General features: G+C 29.5%; 1 protein-coding gene across 2 annotated transcripts in view; it reads right to left on the bottom strand.

The window, feature by feature from the left end:
- pb (proboscipedia) overlaps window positions 1-23,183 on the bottom strand; it is a 162,309-nt gene that overhangs the window by 126,150 nt on the left and 12,976 nt on the right. Inside the window, exons 1-2 of one of the 2 annotated variants that reach the window (XM_014428467.2) lie at window positions 17,448-17,486; window positions 8,921-9,317 (exon numbers count right to left, since the gene is read on the bottom strand). In XM_014428467.2, the coding sequence (XP_014283953.1) occupies window positions 8,921-9,242 (322 nt within the window). In that variant the 5' untranslated portion in view covers window positions 9,243-9,317; window positions 17,448-17,486. Of the gene's footprint in view, window positions 1-8,920; window positions 9,318-17,447; window positions 17,487-23,183 lie in introns of those variants that run through there. The other variant, XM_014428468.2, reaches the window with a different exon arrangement.

The raw sequence follows: 23,183 nt of genomic DNA, 5'->3' as shown, positions 1-23,183 counted from the left end.
TTCATCTTCCATCAACAAACTGACGCGTAAGCATCTTAGGTGTCGACCGTAGTATAGATGAGAGGATTCCTTTTCTATTGAGGTATTATTAACATTTTATTTGAATATATAAATTGTTATTATTATTATTATTATTATTATTGGACTTCATCTCTAAATCAATGTTTTAGACAAAATAATGACTTTTAATGCCTTGTCCGAGGCACAGCCACTATAAATTTTCTCAAACTGTCCTTCATTGACATCTTCATTCCTTGTTGATATTTTGTAAAATATATTGCGCCAGCTTGCAGACCTAGCTGCAGCAGTAAATCAACCATGAAGCAATAGAACTCCTTTCGCAATCTTTGCCACAAAAAGGTAAGGCATTAGAGGAAAACCTGTAGTTATTGGGGGATCAGAAGGACCGACTCCTGAAGTATCTCACTAATTTCAGGTAGCGATTTTTCACTGACTGGACTAATAAGGGTGCGGCTTCTGGGTGATCTATGGCAATGTCTTTTCGAGCTACCTGCTTGTGTTTGTCTAGCCGGCATCTAGTAGCCGCAGTGGCCGCCACCTTTTTTGACAGTGTATACGATATGAATTAGCTATTGAAAAAGAATTAAATTGCTTATGAATTTTAACTATCCTCTATTAAAATACATTACACCTTCATAAAACCGTTGCGTATGTAGACCTAGAGAAAATAAACTGAACAGTAATTTTAAATGAATAGATGTTTTCGTAGTATCCAATTTTTTCAAAACTTCAATATTTTGATGTAAAAAAAATCTATCCAATATTTCGAGACTTCTGTGATTTGATTTTAAAAATAAAAAATATTCTCACCTAAAAACCCAAGTTCTCAAGTTTAAAAATAAAAATTTGTTAAAACGGTTTTATTGGCTGTTCGTCCAAATTAAATTGTTTTTCAAAAGTAATTTAAAATTTTTTGTTGATTATAAATTATATTTCTGTTTTAATTTAAATTATCTATTGTCAAACAATAGGTTCCCCCACTCTCCTAAATCGGGTACCTTTAATTGGGTAAAATCTGGCAGTAGAGCATGATTCTGGCCAAATCACCCCCTTACACAACCTTTGGTCTAGTAACAGTTCTCACATACAAAGTACTGAACTCCTGACCCTCCAGCGGTACAGATTTAATTTTAATTGGCAAATAAAAAATTAATATACAATTTATCAATAAACTAATAATGTATATATTCAACTTAATAGTAAATATGAAATTCTTTGTTCAAAGAAAAACATTTAAAATTTACTGCTAATTGTAAAACTGATCTAAATAGGTTAAAATAGAAAACCATGAATCCTTTACAAACAATTGGTGTTGATGAACACATTGTTTTACGCCCTTTAACTATATGACAGTGTATCATTTTAAAAATTAAATAATCTAATCAACAATAATTTAAATTAGAAAACATTATTTTGAGAAAACACTAATCAAACATTTTTTTTTCTTTTAAATACTTTGGAGCTAATACTATTTATATGGTCTGATAGCAGAATGTTAGAAGCCACCTTCATACTTCTTCAAGATAGTATATTTAAAATATTATAAGCCACTTCTTCATGATAGTGAATTTAAAATGTTATAAATTAACTTTACACTTTTCCTCGACACGTCAAGAATGTTATAAGTCACCTTTGCACTTCTTCAAGAGCTAGCTGACCCAAGTGTGATTCGAACCCATTCATTACCTTCTAAACTAAGTGCTCTTGAGTCCGAGCCTGCTCAGCTATAAGGCCTCATAGTATATGTAGTATATGGCAATAGTAAATTTATCGTTAGAAAGAGGCCTAAGAATAAAATTAAACTTCAACTTATACTATTAAGTTTTTAAGAGATTGGTGCAATAGACGTAGTCTTTGTTCGCCAGTCTGTTCCGCCTCTACCTGTCGTCAGACCCAGGTTAAGTGGCTGGAATTTCCTCAACAGCTAGAAGAGATGACTACCCCCTGCTTGGAGTTCAATGCTAACTGTAATCTCAGACAAAGGACCGAAAGGTGAGCAGCCCGACAAGTAACGGATCCTCTGCAGCGCGGGGGCCGACCGCAAGATACTGTTAGCTGCCCGGGGACAGCCTGCCTACGGGGGCTAGTGCTCTTTGATTGCATTAATTGCCTCAAAGCCTTCCATATAATTGGTGGTTGGGTGCAACAATCTGCGCTGGCACCTGCTCTGTTCACTGCCCGCAACAATAACTGTTGTTCGTCTTTGTCTTGAGGTTGAAGGTCCGTGAGAACTGTCTGTTCGCGGGTTGGGATCGTGTACTACGCTCCTATCCTTTAAATGTAGCTCGCGAATAGGATCTCAAGCCCAGAAATGTTAGCTCTTAAATATTTCTGACAAAAACATTTTTTTTTCTTATTATTTTGAATTGATGTGTCCAAAGATATTGCCTTAGACAAGAGTTTATTTTTCTACTGTGGTTTCTCTAGATACTGTCCCAAAGGTAGTATGGTTGTCTAAAAGTAAGTCAGTCTACGATAAAGTTCTAAGAATACGTCAAATAAATTTAAAAATAATTATTTTTCCTGTCAGATGTACCACTATTCAATAAAATAAGACAACTTTTTTAAGACTTCAAATTCTTGTTAATCTCCTTAAAACTATAGACGAAGATTTAATCGCTTTTTCTCAGGCTAAAAGATTGATAATTCAAGAGCAAAAAAAGGTATTTAAGGAATGAGGAGTGAAAGAAAGACTGAGAATATGATTGATGAATCGGTGGAAGAAGAGGGGATTTGTGAAGAATAAGCTTTAGAAAAAAAGAAGAGAAAAATATTTAGGTATTGGACAACCAAACAGTGAACAAATAAAAATAAGAAAAACACTCATTCGTTCATCATATTGTTACAGTATCTTTTTACGCAACAACGTTTAATGTTTAAAATATCAAAAAACAGCTAAAAAAATTTTAGTCCTATTAAATGCATTTTACTTTCTAAATTAGTTACAAAAATAATAAAAATAAAAATAGTCTTTGTGATATTTCATATAAAAATGAAGAATAGAGTTTTTAATTACACTCGATTCGTTGCGTATCATGTTCACATTCGTTAGTTAAGGAATCCATGTCTTTTCCCATTGGTTCTATCCGATTCTCAGTTCAACTTTTTTATTGTCCATTAATTCTTTAGCGATTTATCTAAATTGAATTTTTAAAATTATTAATGATAGTATTGATTTAATTACAATGAACCAATATAGAATATAACCAGCTCAATAATTTTAATGTTCAATTTAAAATTAATATGTATTTCAATCTCGTTTCATTCCATAACGAAAAATTGCTAAGGACTCAGAAAGTGTTCGTTCATGGTAAATTACTGGGTAATATTAAACTGTAAGGTATTAGATAAAATATAATTAGCAAAGGAATCAGCTCATTTTAAAGAATTAATGGTAAAACATAACAGCAAAATTACGCATTAACTTTTCCATTGCCCATCACCGAGTACTTTCATGAAATATTTCGGTTTAATCAGAACAATGTTTTATAAATTTTTTATATTCCTTTTACACGCTTTTCTTTTTCACATTTGCTAAGAGCTTAACTTTGCTAGTTAATGAGAATTATTCTTTGTTAATAGGCAATAACCCCTATATTGGAGTGATACTGGGGTTGTAAAGTATAAAAGTATTTAATTGTTTCATCTTTGGTTCTTTTGCTTGTTTTCTCATTCCTTGTGAGATGATGTGATTTTTAAATCTTTCTTACGAAAAAAAAAACTACAAATTAATATATCATTTGTAATATTCATATAAAATAATAATAAAATATCTACAAATTTTAAAATAAATATAGCTAAAATTAATATCCGTGATCGATGAATGATAAAATATTAATGTTGTAAACTGTTCATAATAATGAATTTCAATAATTTTAAACTTGATTTAAAGACTTGATCTACATGACTATTATAAGGCCTATTTGGAGTTGAGCTTAGGGGCTCCACTAAACCATCTAATTCCTTTCGAATCCAATCCTTACAGTCCAAAATCCTTCGTAAAATCCTTAATGCTCCTTACTTTGTCACAAATCAAATCATCCATCAGGACCTCAATGTCCCTTATGTTGCCGATTTGGCCAGAACCAGATACCAATCCTTCCATAATAAACTTCCCAACCACCCAAACCAACTCGTTTCTAACCTGGCTTCTCCTTCACTATCTAATAATCCTCCTAGACGTCTGAAAAGAAGATGGCCACGAGATCTGCTCCTTTAGAAATGTTTTTGGAGTTCTATCAATAGGTAGATTCTCCACATGTTTTTATCATGTCATAATATCACTTACAGCAAATTTACTTGATGTGTATATATGTATACAGTTGTAAATATGAATAAATAAATTATTAAAAAAACTTGATTTTGTTTCAATAGTCACTTGTAAAATAAGATTTGGGAAAGCCCAGGTAACAAAATAAAAAACAAAAACGTCTGCAAATTCTGGTTACATAATAATATATTTTTGTGTACGTAATTATAAGGTTTATTATGTTATATTGAAATTATTATTTATAGGGAAATTTCTATTGGATAGGTAATTAATTGCTATTTTTTTCTCTTAACCTTCCATTATTTTTATTATCTTATACAGAAACCAATACATAATACAACAATAGGAGCATGTATACATAATAAACACAAATATTCTTTCATTGCCTGAAGGTAATTTTAAGGTAGATTGTATCCGCTTAAAGGTCCCAACCTAGTACCAACCCGAACAATCTCAAATTTCATCAAAATTGAATTATTAGTTCAACCGATAAGCCCATACACGAAGTTCAATTTTTTTTTTTCAAATGTTCATAAAATATAAATATTTTTCATTACCTGGACGAATAAGAAAACTTCTCCACCTTTGGTAGTGAGGAAGTAAAAAAGGATAGAGAATATTGCTGCCATATACTAACAACTTTTGAATGATAAAATAATTTTTAATAAAATTACAACTTTTGAATGATAAAATAATTTAAAGCAAATCTCATCTTAGTTAATAAATTTTCCTGATCCGACTCGATACATTAAATAACCAGTTTCAGAGGACCAATACCTTCCAACATTTTACTTAGTAATCAATTTTAGAGAAAAGCTTGCAATGGACAATTCCTTTGTGCGGTTTTTGAGACAGTTCTTGCAATCTGACATTCATCTTGTTGATTGTTGTCAACAATGGAAACCTAGGAACAATGGGCACTGTTCCAAACTAGAAGTTCCCAAGAATTGCTCTGTGACCAAGAATGGTAATATTTTAAGTTTTATAACGTTTCGTAAGTTGGGTTGCAAAGTACAAGCTACCATACCGGGGAAAATTAAAAGTTTAAAGTCAATTTTTATTTTCATGATGTTATTAATTCCTGTTAGAAAATGTGTATAGAAATTATTTTTCCTGATTGATCAATTAATTTAAAATTATAATAATAAAACATAAAATTTCTAACCTTTAATTTATTATATCTCCTTTTTAAAAGATAAAGGATATAAAATATTCGGACCGAAAAAGGATTAATTAAAGGGACAATTAAGAAGGCTACATATCACTGAAATAAGGGAACTGCATCCGGTAAAAATAAATCAAGTCACATGTATGTTGTTACAGGTTACATGTAGGTTGTAAAAATAATTCACCACGGCATATTTGCAGGTAATGGGTCTTAGTAATGAGCGGATCCTTAAAATGTTAATCAACGGGTAAAGGTCCGAGGGGTGACCGAAACGTAGATGGGAGGATTGCATTTAAACTGATTTAGTTGATTTGGATTTGTATGGGCGTCACTGGAAAGGTGTACATATTTAGAGAACCTTTGGTGGTTTAAGCACCGAACCTTCGGGTTCACTAAGCCTTTATTAGGGGTATTCATTTATTCATGATCTTTAGTTTAACATGTTCAATGGATAAATAATTCCTTCTTTTACCATGTCAAGACGATATAACATATAACATGGTTGAGAGTCAGTTACTAGGTCTGTTAAATGGAGAATGACGTCATGTAACAGACCAGCTGAGCCCGTCACTACTTTGTTAGTCGTCGTGTTAGGTTACTTGCTCGTAGCTTGTGTTAGTATTGTTCTGAATGTTTTAATAACTAATAAAGCAATGGATGACAATAAAAATAATGAATCAAAACATAGATGTAAACAATGACATGAAGTTTTGGAAAGAAAGGTTGTAAAACAAGTTGTTCAGAAAATCTGCTAGGAGCTCTTATGGATTTAATATTTAACATTACTTTAAATAGGGCTGCTCACAATCCTATACTTATAACATTTAACATGGTAAAATATTTTACATTTGACACATCATGAATACCCCTATTATTTCTATGAGTAAAAGAAGCACACAAAATTGGACAGATAATTATTGCATTGTTGTAAGCACTACGCATGATAATACAATATTTTTTTCTTAAACAGTCTGTTAGCGAGATAATCGGCGTGGGTAAATATTCACAACCATTAACAATGAAAAATATAAAATGGTTAAACTTAATTTTATCTAAATTTTTTGTAAATATATTTTTAAAAAATATAGAATCATCATCATAAAATATGTCTGAATATTTGATCCAAAAGATCAAATTCACTATATTTCAATCAATAATCTTGAAAAAATATGAGGAGATAGTCAATGTGAGACTAAAAATTATCAAGATGGTCAATTATGATATGGTTGAATAAAAAGATGAATCTCTCATTGAGCTCTTTTTCTTAACATAATGTACGTTTGTTTAGTAATTTTTATTTATTAATTTTTTTATCCTGGTCATTTATGAAACACGATGGGGTTATCTAGACGTGAGCAACCTATTCTAACCATGGTGGGGGTCAAGTTCTTCCTTTCGTGGGGCCGCCCGCAGTTCTCAAGTCCAAGAACGTAAAAAATCTACTATAATACTTTCCTTTTTTTGCAGCGCCTAAGAAATCAATCGCTTTTCACTAAGGAATATTTTGTAATCTGGTTGTTTAAATTAAATTGGTAACAAAGTGCCTTAACTTTGTCACTAAATGTTACTGTTTCCTAATTGAATATTTTTTTTTGCGGATTTGTTTTATTAACTTGATGCCTAAAGATTTATCGCGAGAATCTTTCCGTAAACAAAGAAGAATTTTATAATCCAGTCGTTGAAAAAAACTTTTTTGGTGAAGTGAGAGAGCGCATGTTTAAACTTGATGGAAAACTATCATTAGGTTTTGAATATTTATTCAATATTCATTGATCTTTTACAACTACCTGAGCTAAAAAAAAAAGAAGACTGAAGAAATTATTACCTAGTTTATGGCCTGGTAGATAAGTAATTTGGCTTAAATAAAGATCAATAAATTAGATTCTGATTAATACATATTCAAAAAATCCTAATTGTCTGACAGTACATTTTAAAATAAAAATAGGGTAATTCATGATTTAGTTTCTTTTAAGAAAGTTTCTAGTAGCTCTGACACATATACATCACATCCCCAACTTTCTCAGCTCAAGAATTTTCTTCCATGAGGAAGTTAAGTTGTAAGTTAAAACTTGGCCGGGATCGATCGCTGTTCGTGAACTATTCCAGAAGCTGAGGAAGCTTCATTAGCATTTTATGGACGAACTTGGAAAGTTCATCTTCGCAACAGCTGTTAACTGTACCTTATCTATACTGAGTAATGCTGCCTCGTAGACAGCCCACAATATGTAGGTTGCTAACCTTAGTCATGCTAGATAGGTCCCAGTATCTATGACTCATGTTTGAGCCTTCTCTACTCACTGTTTACTGAAAAAGTTTTAATATCGATAAGATAGATTAATCGGCTTAAAGTGATTGCCTAAAATCTTTAAACTTCGCCGAACATTTGCGTTGTTTAGTTGCAGAATTTATAAAGAAAAATAACACTAATTTTAAATGAGATTTCTACTTTGGTTATACAAATTTTAAAATACCTGCCTGAATTTTAAAACCGTAAAAATGCCAAATAACTTATTCGCCCAGAAATCAATTGAAACAAATCTTAAGTTTTTTTACAAAATAAGGGAATGTTGACTATGGAAAAAAATATTTATATTTGACTGAAACCTTTGCCACTCCTTCCTAAGATTATTTGAACGAAGGATACGAAATTTTGAGGTGACATTTAATTCAATTTGTTCAAAAAAATATGTATATGGATACATTGTAATTATAAAACAATTAGTTCTAGTTTTTATTTAAACCTAATGTTTCAGCCCGCATTCCAGCATAGGGTTTTTACCTGTTAAGATTTAAGGAAGGTATTTCTATGTTTTAGAGGGCATTGAACACTAATTTGATTTGATTTGAAGTGTGACAAAACAAAAATGCAGAAAAAAAAATAATCTTCTTGGTTTTTATTAAAAATGTGAACCTACACTGAATTAAATAAGAGCGAATTACCTAAAATCCTTGCAAAATTTTTAATACAAAATTAATGTTAGAAACTATTTAGTTAGCTGTTAACATTAGCATTATACTTATTCGGACCTAACGTTTTCAAGGGCATAACCAAGTGCATTGCAACCAAGTTAAATGAATGTGTCGAAAAGTACTTATATGTTCATAAATAATTAAATGATTCGTAAATGAATATTAATATTTCCAACAATATGTTCGCGGGTGAGTTGTATTACTTTTTTTTTTTTTTTTCGGCCAAGACTCCCATTGGAGTCCTATACTGCCTAACCATGGTTGGGGGTCAAAGTTCTTCATTTTGTGGGACCACCACTCAATGAAAAAAGTCAACGTCCCAGGCCGGATTCGAACCGGCACCGCCAATAAATTGTATTACTTATCTCCTTACTTCAGCACTTTGCATCTATATTTTGTAAATAATTTATTGGTAATTCGGTTTTAGCATTTCATCCAATCCATATTGTCGGATTATCTAATTGAATAAAAAACATGCAAACGTTACTAACCTTGCTGGTTGCTCTTCCTGGCTGTCTTCTTCTCCTTCATCCAGGGGTACTCCTGTACGGACTGCTGTGGGTCGATGGGCTGGGGATAGGGGCCGGGACTGGGCTCACCACCGGTGATGTGGTGCGGGAGGATGAATTCGGCCATGGAGGGCTGGCTGGATATAAAGCCGGACTCGGGTATCATGTCCATCCCGGAGGCGGCATTGACGGCGGACATCCAGAACCCGCCTCCGTCGCCGGCCCTCCGATACTCCTCCTCCTCTTCCTCCTCCTCCCCTCCCTCCACCTCCTCGATTTGCTGCTTCCCACGCATGTCGCACATCGGCTCCTTCACATCGACAGCGGTGGATCACTTTGTTCTCAGCACTTTAGTTTACTTCGGAATCGGGTTTTTCATCTGTAACAAGATAATACATTATGATTTTTGTGAACGATTCCAGTATGAAAATAAAAACTTATAAAAGTTGACTAATTTTTCCTTATTGTCACAATCACAACCAGTGGGCGGTCCCTCCCCATTTATGTAACATCTCCTCCACTCCCGGGGTAGCGGCTCCTGGGCAAATATTCCCAATTCCAGCGGATCTAGCCCCCCAAGCACTCCCTCATGCAAGAAAGGAAGGACATTTTATATATGAGTATATATTTTAGATTATTTATTGTATTATTTGATAATTATAAATGATGTGAGGTTAGAAAAAAGACAACTCATTAATCACACGTTTCCCAGTGAAAATATTATAACATATTCTAAACCAGACTTATAATCCATTTTTTCTTTTCATAAATCTACAAAAACTTTGAACTTTATTTTCTTTATATAGGTAAATTTTGGCTCAGATATTAGCTAACCCTGTACCGATGTGCTTGTCCGAAATAGTGGTCCCCAACCCGTAGGAGTTAACGGACCACTACGCCGGAAACCATGTGCTGCCCACACCCACTCACTACTTAAAGCAATGGAGGGTACCGCTTTTTTTTTTCTCGGAAAAATTGAGTAGATTAAAAGTCCATTTTGCATTTACTTTCATTGGGCATTTGCCTATTAAAACCTTTAACCTGGGACAAACATTAGGTTAGATAATTAATGAAATAATTCTAACAGTAAATCCTCACAAAATTATGTGTTACCGGACCATCGGTAGGGGACCACTGGTCCAAAACATTTAATATAATACGAACTGGTAATATTCTAAAAAAAAAACGTCCATTAATGTTTAAAATATGAAATTCCCTTTTTTTCCTTTAGTTTGACAATGGAAAAGTTCATTACAAAAGTAGTTAGTTATAACAGAAAATAGTATAGTTGTGGAGTGTAATATACCCGTACTTGGCCACGCCTATGATTTGGTTTTGTTAGGTCATTATATGAGAACTATTAAATTAATAAAACCTGTCAAATAAATGTACAACCCGTTTCTGATGATGATTAAATTAAATGATTAAACAGTCGATTTTCAAAGATTTAGCTAATTGTAATAATATATATATTACGGGTGGCGGTCAATAAAGGTACAACTAGTAAAAAATATTTAATGATAACCAATATTTCGCTCCACTTTGCAGGGAAAAATTAAAATACACATACAAAGCAGGTAAGAAATTATACCAAAAAAAATTATGCTCCTAAGAGATCTAAAAAGTAGTAAGAACAATATTATTTGATTTCCTATATTATTTTCCTGTTATTGCCAACCCATATTCAATACATATCCAGTGTAAATTTCGAACCATTAAATTAAATGATGGGTGATGACCAAGAATCAAGTCACGAAATGAAAATCATATCAAGTCAATTGTTAATAATAATACGAATATCGTGAAGGATAGAAATTATTAAGAAATGTTGTAGTGAAAAATAGGTAAATTAAATCATAAAATGGTGCAACTTTATCACTATCAAATATGTTTGTTTGTTTGGTTGTTCGTTTAGTGGCACCGAACTTCATTGGTCATCAACGCCATATATATTTTATTTAATTTTTCTAATCTTCGTTAAATTTTATTTATTTTTTAATTTGATTATTTATTATTTTATTTATTTATTTTATTATTATTATTTTTTTATTTATTATTTTTTCCTTCCGATCAAGTTATATTTTTGTTAGTAAATTTTGTGATTTCAAAAACTGAAACACCAATTCTATTTTATCATCGTCTCCAAGGATTCTGAGATATCTTGGTTTAGTCCTCAGCTATTGAGGTGTGGTGTAAAACATGGGCATCGTTGGAAAACATGGCTTATGTTTGAGTTTTACAGGTTTATTTTAAGTGTGATTTTTAACTAGTGATTTTTTAACTAATTGACTTGGGCATAATAGCCTGGAAATTTGTGTATCAATGTACGGCTGTGATATTAAAATTAAGGCATGCAAATTATAATTAGTACTGTTTTGTTACTATTGAAAATTAGATATAATTAAAGCTATTATTTTATGCTATTGTCCTTCATGATGGCTGGATCGGCCGAAAGTAATATGTTTTAGTAAAAAAGGTTGACACTATTTGGATAATGTTTGTAATTATTAATAAAAAAAAAATCCTAAGGTAAAATGATATCTAAATATCACTATTTAAAAACTATTCTTACTTTCTTGGTTGTATTGAAATTAAGAAAATGTGTAATGTAACTCGGATAGTAATATTGATGAATATATGAAACTTGCCCAATATATTATACCTCTATTACTATCATTAACCTCTTCGTGTACTTTTTTTATTTATAACTTAATTTCGAATTTATTTTTAAGCCAAGTTATTACTTACTAAAAAAATAATTTAACAAAGCTGTATAAAGATAGTCTGTTAGCCAACACGAAGGCGTACTATTTCTAACAGTTCTCAGTTATAATGGCTTTCTACAGGTAATTATCCCAGGAAACCATTCAGTCTTTTGAAAGCTCAATCACCAGGCCTGCCTCTAGAATATTAAATACATGCTTATAACCAATAGGTCTAGTTAACAATATGTTAGTTCCCGTTTAGTTATTATTTTCAATACATCATCTATATAACAAAAAGATTACTAAGCAAAGGGTTTAACGTGGTTTTATATTTTTATTTTTTGCTTTCTCACTACCGTAAATTGAGGAGCTTTATCTTCATGCAGGAAATGTTCTCAGAATCTAAAATTTTTAGCCGCATTTTATATTCTAAATGTTAATTAAACCAATTTTTTTCGGTTCCGTGTCTGTGCAGTCAAACTTATCGAATCATACTCGGGCATAATCTATCGAATCATTTCTGATTTTGATTATATTTTCCGGGGTTGTACGATTAAATACCTAGTTGGTATTTGGTAGTTGGTAATGGTCCCATATTGATTTCATCAGATTCCTTCAGTTACGCCTTACGCATGAATAAACCTATTTTGCTCGGTATACCTATATTTCGAAAACGGCTTATCCGATTTGACCCGGCATTGGACAGAAGTTTTGGATTAGTGTAAAATGTGTGCGGTATTAACTTCATCAGTGTGTGCTTACTACTTTTGACTGTTCATTTGTTAAAGCTCCTTTCTAGATAAATCTGTATTTCAACAACGGCTCATTACAAAATTTTTGTTTCAAACGACAGATCACTAACCTTCAAATATAGGTAATAAGATTCGCTATAGACAAATAATAAATCTCAAAAAAAAAAAAAAAATAAGACGATAAAAAATACTAGGAATGATGATGAAGGAATACTTGGCAAACTTTTTCTTTCTTGTAACAGTTTAACTTCTGACATTTTTTCGAAGGTTTCCTTCAGTACTTATTGTTTTATATAAATATGGCAATAATAATAAATTGTCAATAAAACAGTAATAAATTGTCTGAATGTCATTCTTATCAGCCCTGACGAAGCTCTGACGAACGAAACGTTGTTTAACAATAAATTTTTTTTTGGTACTATTTTGAAACCTTTATTGACCGCCACCCGGACTATCTTTCTCCAATATATTATAAACATTTGGAAATATTATAAATTGTAATAAAGATTTTTATAATTATTATTGATAGGTAATGTGTTCAATTATATCCTTACACTAACAGTGACCCTTAGTAATTAAATGTTTATATATATTTTATTAAAAGAGTGAATGTTCGATACTAACAATTTATCAGATGGTTCGAAATTTACTCTGGATAGATGTTTATTCAATATGGGTTGGTAATAACAAGAAAATAATGTAGGAAAACAAATAATATTGTTTTTACTTTTGTTAAATCTCTTAGGAACATACTTTTTTTTTTTTTGTATAATTTCTTAATTTTCTTTGTTTGTGTATTTTAATTTTGCCCTGCAAAGTAAAGCGAAAAAGCGAAACATTGGTTACCATTAAATATTTGTTTACTATTTTGTACCTTTATTGACCCCGTAATATATATAACACCCGTAATATATATATTATTACAATTAGCTAAATCTTTGAAAATCAACTGTTTAATCATTTTAGAGAATCGGCTTGTACATTTATTTGGCAGGTTGATGTTTGAAATGAATTGTATCGCTGCACTTAATTTTATGATATATGTTTTATTATTTCAGTCTTCACAAATAACTACTTCCTGTGTTAAAAAAAAAAAAAATATTAAGAAAGAGTCCTGCCAAGGAATTGATACAGAAAGATTTATGGCCAAAAAATTCGAAATTTCCGATCATTGTCAAAAGAGTTACTGAATAATTTTCTACAATTATTATGAAAATAAAATTGCTTCGATTTTTTATGTTCTATCATATCGGCATAAGTTGCGCATAGGTTTCTTTAAGCTTTATGAATCCATTATTCCGTTCCTAGCGGAGAAGTAACAGCCATCAAAAAAGTAAATTACCAGCTAAATAGCTTAAAAGAAAATCTTTAACAGACTCAGTACTTTTTTAGCCATTTTTGACAACCTACGGCTCATATACTTTAAATTCAAGGGAGTTTGAATGCATGGCAATGAATTGTAGTTAATTATTACAATTCTGACCGAATAGCTCACCTGATCTGGTAAGGAGATTGTTACAAAAATTGACTAAGAAAAAGAATTTCTTAAGAAAAGAGAAAATTTTACTTTATATCCCGTGATCCACAGGCCTCCGTTACTCTAAACATTGATAACTTAAAACGAATCAAGAATGAACAGAAAAGAACTATTGCTTCAAGATAGATTGATTAGCTTATTATTCATGTCAATAAAAAAAATTTATACTGATTTAGAAAGAGTAGTTTATGATTTTGCCAATCGAAAGTCAAGAGAAGTACTTTTAAATATATTTTTTAATGGTTTTTATATTTCAAAAATAAAACAAAATAATGATTCTAATTGTCTATTGTTGCTGATTATCACAAATTGTTCATAAATAAAGGGCACACATATGCCGAGTGCCGTGGGCTCCTACTTGGTTAAAGACGGCCTTTATTTCTTTTTATTCAAAAAACAATGTTACAGGCATTAAGTACTAACTTAGGAAAGGTAATACATCAAAACTAGGAAAAATAAAAACAAAGTAAACTAAAATGACAATAAAGAAAGAGAAATATACAATACTTAGTTGAATTCATATTGCTGTGTAAGTTCAGAGATATATTCAACGATAGGTTTCAAAAATTCTTGAATAAGTGTAATATACATTACAGGCAAAATTCTATTAAATGTGTAACAATATATTATCAAATTTTAATTTGCAGAAATCAAAATAAATATTATAACGATAAAACTACAAGCATGTTTTCAATTCTTAAGGACAACTCAATGTTTTAATAATATTTGAAATATGTTTCTAACCCCCCCCCCATCCTTTTGGGGTAAATGCAAAAAAATGAAATAATCTAAACCAATAAATTTGAAGCATCTTATTTTTCAATATCCCTTAATCCTCCTGACATTTGCAATTCTTTAATTCTCATTTTCATTTATATTTCTTATTGAAATGTTCATTTTTTCACATACTATTGTTTATACTAACAAGTTTATGGGTTCGAGAATTTATTTATTTTTATAGGTTAAAATAAATATTGAGCACAAAACATTTTTAATGCTAGAACTATTAAATTGTATCAACTTAACCTTTAGAGAAACGATTGTTATTTTAAATTTATGACCTTGAAAATAAAATTCAGTTATTTGACATAATAAAATTAGAATGTCTTAAAAATGAAAATACTGAAAATAACTTTTTGTAACGATAACTTTAATTAAAATAAAGAATGAGTCTTATAAACAAGAAAGAATTTATAACTATGACGCTAATATTTACTAACGACATAATTATTATTAAGTTGTTACTTGGTTTAACCAAGCACCATGCAGAAGACCTGTATAGTATAGAAAGATACATTATTGTTAAAGTTACTAATTATGCATTATTTATTATCATAGTAAGAAACATTATTACTAAATTTCCATAATCTGTATATTGTTCGCTGTGTTTTTGCTTTGTTGTTTCGTTTTTAGTATGAATGAGAATAGGGATTTATTTCACTATACTTTCAATTATTATTTGTTTATATACATTATTATTGTATTATTTATTTATTTTACTATAAATCCTTACTTAAAAAGAGAATTTGAAACATAACAATATTTATTCTTATTTCAACATTACAAAAGACTCATTTATTTTCACAACCTTTCGGTGTCCACTCTAGCATACATTTTAACACATTAGATTCTAGAAAGAGAATTAAATTAGTTAAGTTAGAAATTGTCATTGTTATTATTCACCACTTTTCCACTAATATTCGAAAAAAGAGTCATATTTATAATGAGATCTGAATTCGTCTTATTTACAATATATTTAATAACATTAATCTCATATTTTTCTTCCACATATATACTTCTGGACAAATGTAGTGCATCACTTAATTTTTCACATTATGTGATAGATAAACAACAGCTTCTCATATTATGATCTTAACTTCATCAACAACATTTACAAATATCAATGCTAGTTAGACTGATTTTATTTAATTCTAATCAACAAGAAACCGAACAAACATAAAATACAATGTGATGCACTAATTTTGTTCTGGAATACATATATATACACACAAACACACAAATCTATTTCTAATAGAAAATTTATGAATGTTGTGACTAGGAGGAACAACCAATCACGATGTTTTCAATTTTCTGTCAAAAATTAAATTTTACATGGAAAAACAAACAATATTCTAAGAGGCCGGGAAGTTTTGTTTTGTTTATCATTACACCATATATCTTTTTATACTCGATACTGAAATCCGTTTGTTTTTCAAATTCATTTACTTCGGTTGTTATTGCTAGAACCCACTTCACGTTTTATATTGTAATCGTTTTTTATCGAAACTTAATTGAAGTTCATAAATGGTTTAATATAATATAAAGTTATAATAAGGTTATCAATTAAAATTAAACTCAGTTCAGTCTTTATGTTATTTTAAACAAGCCTCGGTTTTCATTATTTATTTATTTTTAGTTGTGAAAATTTTTATTCTAATAAACATACATTTACTCTATATTCAAAATATGACATGCATAGCTATGTCATATTTCTTAAATAGTTTTGTGTATCACATTGTATTTAGAGCTAATAATCGTTTATTTTATATTGTAATTGATGCGTAAATTCGACGTTTTTGAGGATACTAAATTTTATTATATTTTGACTGTTTTGATCTGCTTATTGTACATAAGAGATTTTTATAAAAGATTTTTAAGATAATAAATGAGTAGAAACATACAGGAAAAAATTGACTAATGTACGGTGTAGAGGTACGGGAGAAAAGTAGTAAATATTTATTATAATATACTTAGTTTCAATTAATCATTCTATAAATAAATTGTTTCTCTGTTTACTGTTCAGTAAATGAATTGTAATATTACTTGACACTTCATATAAAATAATTAAAAATAAAAAAATATTTAAATTATATTTCTTTTTAATATTGTTTTATGAGGGGTTTAATTTCTAAGATAAGGAAAAGCCTTTTTAATACGGTTACGTTTTAATGTCCAAAGAGTGGGGGGTTGAATTTGGAAAAAGAAAAGAAAAATATTTCATCATTTTTCAGCATTGTGAGAAGTAATTCAAACAAATATTGTTCTCTTTATCTTTACTGAGGATTTTCTTCTTAACAATTAGCTATGGTAGCATAATATGCCAAATTTATTTTAGATTGATACAAAAATATCGAAGCAATTTCTAACACCGATGTAACATCAAACGTTATATTTATACAAACCTGGATTCTTTATTACAAGATTTTCTTCAAAAACATAAAATTGGAAGTCATCATATAATTCTTTAATTTCTTGATTGATTATATCAGTTTCTGAACTTGTTGAAATGTTGAAAACATTAAACTGTTTTAAACTATATGGGTAGTTTGTTTTGTATATTTTAGTATCAATAGGTCGGGGCAATAGAATTAATTTAAATGACTAATCTTTTTTTTTAATAAGTTTTATAGCATATTTTCGGTAATTATTTGTACGCAGGTTCATAGGCGGTATTTCGTAATTAACAACTATTCGTTATCCGCTGTTTGCTAGTACACACATTGTAAATGACGTACCTGTTGCATCGGTTATCCGAAAACGTGCGACCGGATCGCGTCTGGTTCGGTGACTGGGGGATCTCTGGGGCGACCTGCTCCCCACCCCTGGTCACGAAAACAGATACATTCAGCGGGAGAGAACAGAAAGGAAAAAAAAAAGAAAAAAGAGAAAGAGTAGAAAAAATAACTCAGAGAAAGAGAGAGCGCGGGAGAGTGAGAGAGAAGAGTGATGGGGGACCCGCGCGAACGGACCAATCGGAGACCGCGCCACTCCCGCCCTCCCTCGCCACCTCTTTTATTTTCCACTCTCTCACTCCCTCCCTTTCTCTCTCTCACTCTCTCTCCCTCTTTTTCATTCTATTTTCCTCTCTCTTTTCGAAAAGTACATAAACTGTCCCAGAGGGCCTCATATCTATGTCCGGCTTAAACTTCTAACCTCCTTTTGTAACGAGTTCCCAGCGTCGACTCTTCCATTTTCTTCTTGTTCGTTTTGTTTGTTGGGTAGTTTTACTTGGTTTAGGAGGATTTATGATCCTAGCCTTTCTCAAGGCATTTAACGGAAGTTATAAAAATATTATATAAGTAAAGGAGAACCAATTAGTAAAAAAAGAATAAAATAAAATCTGTTTCCTACAATTATAAATTAGTTTATCACCTTTTCATTGTTAAGAATCATTAATGAGTAGTGATCATACGTTTACAAAACAAAGTATTATAATTCTTAAGCTCACTAATTTATACTATTATTGCTATTACACTTCAGTAAACATTGAATATTGATGAGTTTTGTAAACATATTTTTCCGTCCATATTTTTAAAATCATTTGTAGTATATTTTAAATCAGCAGGCATTTCGACTTAAAAATGTATAAAATAAACTATTATACACCCAATGATACTTGCAATAATAATATAAATTTGGAAGCAGAGCATTAAAACAAAACAAAAATGCTAACAAAGAAACAATAACTAAATGAAATACAGATTAATTATATTTTAATATAGCAATGATAGGTATCTGATTTGAATTAGTTGAACAAAAAAATAAATAATGAGGGATAGAAACGTCGGCATGAGTAAATAATTTTTGTTTATTTAATTTTTTTTGCTGACCGCATATATTATCCCCCTACGATATTTTCCAATTAAAACAATAAGTAATACTCTCAACAAAGTTATGAAGTACAAGAGTCATTCAACTAAAATAAATGGATCTAATTGAAGAGAATAAAAAAATAAAAATAAAAATTAATGTTATTTAAAAACTGCAATTTTATTTTCAATGTGATATTCAATGCGGTTAACGCCTCCAGCTCCAATGAGATTTTTAAATTGGTTCAATCTAAAGTTTTCTGAATGAAAATATACACTAAAAAATGTTGAAAGAAATATAAAGTATCTATTATTGATAATACACTTCTGTAAACATTTAATATTGAAATATTTTGTAGATATATTTTTCCATCCATATTTTTAGTCTATCGTAAATAATTATTATACATTCAATCTAATTGATAATGACACATATTAGTTTGAATTTGGAAACAGAAAAAAAATACTAATAAAAAAAAAGAAATATAGATTAGATATTAAATAAACAATTTAAAAAAAAAACACTAATTCTCTATAACTCATTTTATGTTACCGTGTAGTATTCCGTTTAATCGATTGAAATCTTACGTTCTAAACTCCAATAGAATTTTATAAAATCTATTTAAATACTGAATTTTGAATACATTTGTGATTCTCGAATTTTTTTTTTACCGAATCCGTACGCCATGATGAAAAATCAGAGCAATCCCGTTTTTTCGGGTATATGTAATTCTTTGAACTTGTTTTCTTCAAGAATAGAATGTTTTTTTACAAATTTTATCTAGCAATTTTAGTTTATGGTTAATTTTTTATGATATTACACTGGATATTATAAATAATTTCTTCTCCTATTAGACTCGGTACCAAAAGCGTGCAGATCCTCACCACCTGCTGGGAATAAGTTGATGTGAAGTGAAATGTTGTGGAACTAAGGCTTGAGATGTCTATAATTTTGACTGAGCCGGGAGCACGCGGCACACATCTAGATTACAGCTTTTGGTAAACGCTTACGGGCACAAAAGTGTAAAAATAACATCTACTCTTTGAAGATTGTCGGTACTCTAACCTCTGTAACATTATATTATATTACATACTTCTTTGCACAAATGATTTTATCATAGGAAAGTTTGATGTATAATTTTACTTCCTCAATTGGTCGCCTGCACAATTAATCATCCAGTATAAATAAATAATTTATTTTTTTAATTTTACTGAGAGTCCGCAAGTGAATTTCTTTTATAAAATATCAATTACACTAACATTTCAAATTTTTATATTGAATCTTTGGTTAAGTTCTTCATTGAATCTAGGCATTTTCAAATTGAAATTTTTAACTGGATTTAGTGAATGACGCAATTTCTTCCTTATTAAACTATAATAGTTTATTTCATATCATACAGCAACGTTTCGGGAGATTTCCCCCATCTTCAGGCTGTTGATAACAAAAACCTATATTTGACATATAATTTTCTCCTATTTGTCTTACTTGCTAATATATTATAATATTAATGTCATTATTGAGTAAAAACTTTCTAATAGTCATACATTGTAGGAGAATAATTACCTTTCTCAACAGTAATCTTCCAGTTAAAGGATTATTAAATTTGAAATTTTTATTATTTTACAAAATAAAATACTGGGTACAATTTAGCAATAGTAGCATAAAATAATTGTGATAACTGGCTTACGTTTACACAATATAAATTAAATTAAAAACTAAATAAAATTAAGTAAATAGAAACAAACACATAGAAACACTCATTTCCCGGTCTATAACAAGAATAAACACTGAATTCATTTTTTTTTTTTTTATTTATTTATGTTTGTTACATAACACCTTAATCCACTCATCTCTTCAATTTTGAACTATAAATGTCAAAAATCTAATATTTTCCCTATTTTAACCGTTTGAAAATGATTAAAACTATTGCGTAAGTCAAAAAATAGAATTTTTTAAATTTGATGAAATTAAATGTTTAAAAAAATACTAATCACAGATGCATTGAGTTTTGACTTAGTGCACATTTTGGTTTAAGTAAAATATATTTCTCTTGGTCTGTACCAGCCCTTATTTAAAAACTTAAAAAAATCAAGTTATCTTGGAAAGATTTTGACATAAAAAAAAATATATTTTATGAAATTTTATTTTTGTCAATTAACAGCACAACGATTTGTCTATTACCTTCAAACTGATACCTGATATGTTATCTATACAACTAATTTTTTTAATTTAAAATGTTTAATTGTTGTAAAAAGAAAAAATATTTTTTTATTTTATTTACCATTTTTTATTTACGTGAAAATGTTGCTTATATGAACCGTCCAAGGAGCCTTGAATCCTTCATTATTTGTTCATTTAATTGGAAAATGTTAAAATTTCAACGCTAAATTTTCCTCAGGTATATGTTTAATATTGTTAATCAAGTAGTTGAAATTTCCTAATAAATGGTCTAATATTTTACATGAAATAGTAAACTAATTGTAGTAGATCTGGCAGACTGTATCTAGCATTGGTTACAAACAATGTTGTCTTCTCAAAGCATGCACACAAGAGGAAGTTCCAAAGTACTGAAAAATAATGTGAAAGTGTTATATAATAACGTATTAACCATGAAAACATTAGAGAGTTATTTAAAAATATGCGAGAATTAGAAAACAATGGTAGAAAACCGAGGTCGGTATTATTAATCTCTAGTTTCTTTTGTCAAGAAAATGGGATTTTATATGAATCAGTCAAATTAAAACGAAATAGATTATTTATAGCTTATGATCAAGATAATCAAATACAATTGCAATATTTTGAGCCAGGGAAAATCGTTGTAAGCTATACAAAAAAGGAAAAAAATAAGAAGTATTGAACTTTTTAAATGTGGAAAATTTCATCATCATTTTATAATAAGAAAATGTTATTCTTATTTAAAAAGCTACCTTGTTCAAAAGCAGTCTATAATAACCAATGAAGAGAAGAAAGACTATGTTGGGGCATATGAAGACAATTCTGGAACTACTAAAAATAAAACTTAGGATGTGTGAAGATGTCTGTCTCCGTTAGCCATTGGGAATGTTAATGGTTAATTGCATATGTTGTAAAAGACAATTTTGCAGTTTTAGGTAAAAATAAAAATTTAATAATTGCCCCACAGACTTTCATTTCTTATTTAATAATTCTCTGTCATTGTTTGTATTCGTTTCTGAATAAACGGATTAAATATTTCCCCCCCCCCCCAAGTTTTCATTATCTTTAAATATTTCGTCACCCTTCTGACTCAGGATCATACAAAAAATAATCATCCAAAAATATGCCGGATAACTTAGAAAAGAATTAATTTAGATTTGTCTCATAAACAATTTCCGGGTTAAAAAAGGTTTAATCCGACCTATTATTTTTTTTTCTTTTTCAAAATGTTTTGGTTGTAGAAAAATGCATTTCAATTTTTTACAGAACGGCTTACTAAGTATCAACTAAAATTTAAAAAAAAAAACCTAATGAAGCATATATATTTTTTTATTTATAAAAAATTGTTAAAACTAATCATTTTTAAACCGATTCTTCATTATGGCAATCGTAACATTATTTGCGTACTGAAGTAATAATTAATCGAACTATCATCTAATTTTATTATTATCTTTAACTATAGAAGTTTAATATTGAACGATAATTTTTTTTTTGTTTATCTTTAATATGACGTGATTTTAAATGTTTGCAGAAGTATCTTTAAAAAAAAATAAAAAAATATTTTTCTGTTTATTATTAATTTATGAGACACGTGGTTTTTTTTTTTTTTTTTTTTTTTTTTCTAACCTCCTATTATATTTATTTATTTAAACTATTACAATGATATATACAACTTAAATCTAAGAATTACATATCTACACAAATACAATTATCTTTGTTTGCCTTACGGCATTATAAGATGTTATAGTCTTGGTCCGCTGAAGGCGGTTATACACTAGTGGCTGTACTGCCAGGGGCAGTTTGGCTACTGTTATATGATCTTCCGTTCATTGGGACAGTACAAATGCAATAAATCTTTGAATTTTTTATATTTATTAAATTTTTATTTTTATTCCCAGCGAAGTAAACTATAAGCCGCTTAAAATTAACCTGAAGATTGCCGTCATCTTGTTTCAAAACTAATAAAAATCGAAAAACTTTATTTCCAATAATTAGCAAATTTAGTTGAATCTTCTAATTTTACCTAAGATACAATTATGGTATTATTTAATTTGTCCATTTTTTCCCTCTTTTATAATACAATTTACTGGTCGTTAAATGGCAGCCGATTGTCTACTGACAGGCGCTAAACTAATATATAAGAATAAAATCAGTATTTATAAATTTAAAAAAATTATAATTTTGAATAACTTTTAATAACATATCCTTACAACTTTTAATATTATTTCATAGACAATCACTTTGTAAGGAACTAAATATTATACTATTATGAAGTACATACAGAATGTAATAGGTGAAACTATAAAATATAATTAACTATGTAAGATAATAAGATACAAAGAAGTAAACTGAGGTTGGGTTAAAAATTATGTATGTATAAGCAAAAATTATATTTAAAAAATGGACAAAAAGAAATAAAAACAAGATACTAATAAAAACAAGTATATGAATAAAAAAAAAGATTAATTTAAATTAATTAAATTACA

Source organism: Halyomorpha halys, unplaced genomic scaffold (genome assembly GCF_000696795.3).
Source record: "Halyomorpha halys isolate HHAL.00 unplaced genomic scaffold, Hhal_1.1 Scaffold723.1, whole genome shotgun sequence".
In the NCBI taxonomy this organism is placed as follows: Eukaryota; Metazoa; Arthropoda; class Insecta; order Hemiptera; family Pentatomidae; genus Halyomorpha; species Halyomorpha halys.
Note: the sequence above shows the minus strand (reverse complement) of the source record. Positions and strands in the feature narration are given on the sequence as shown.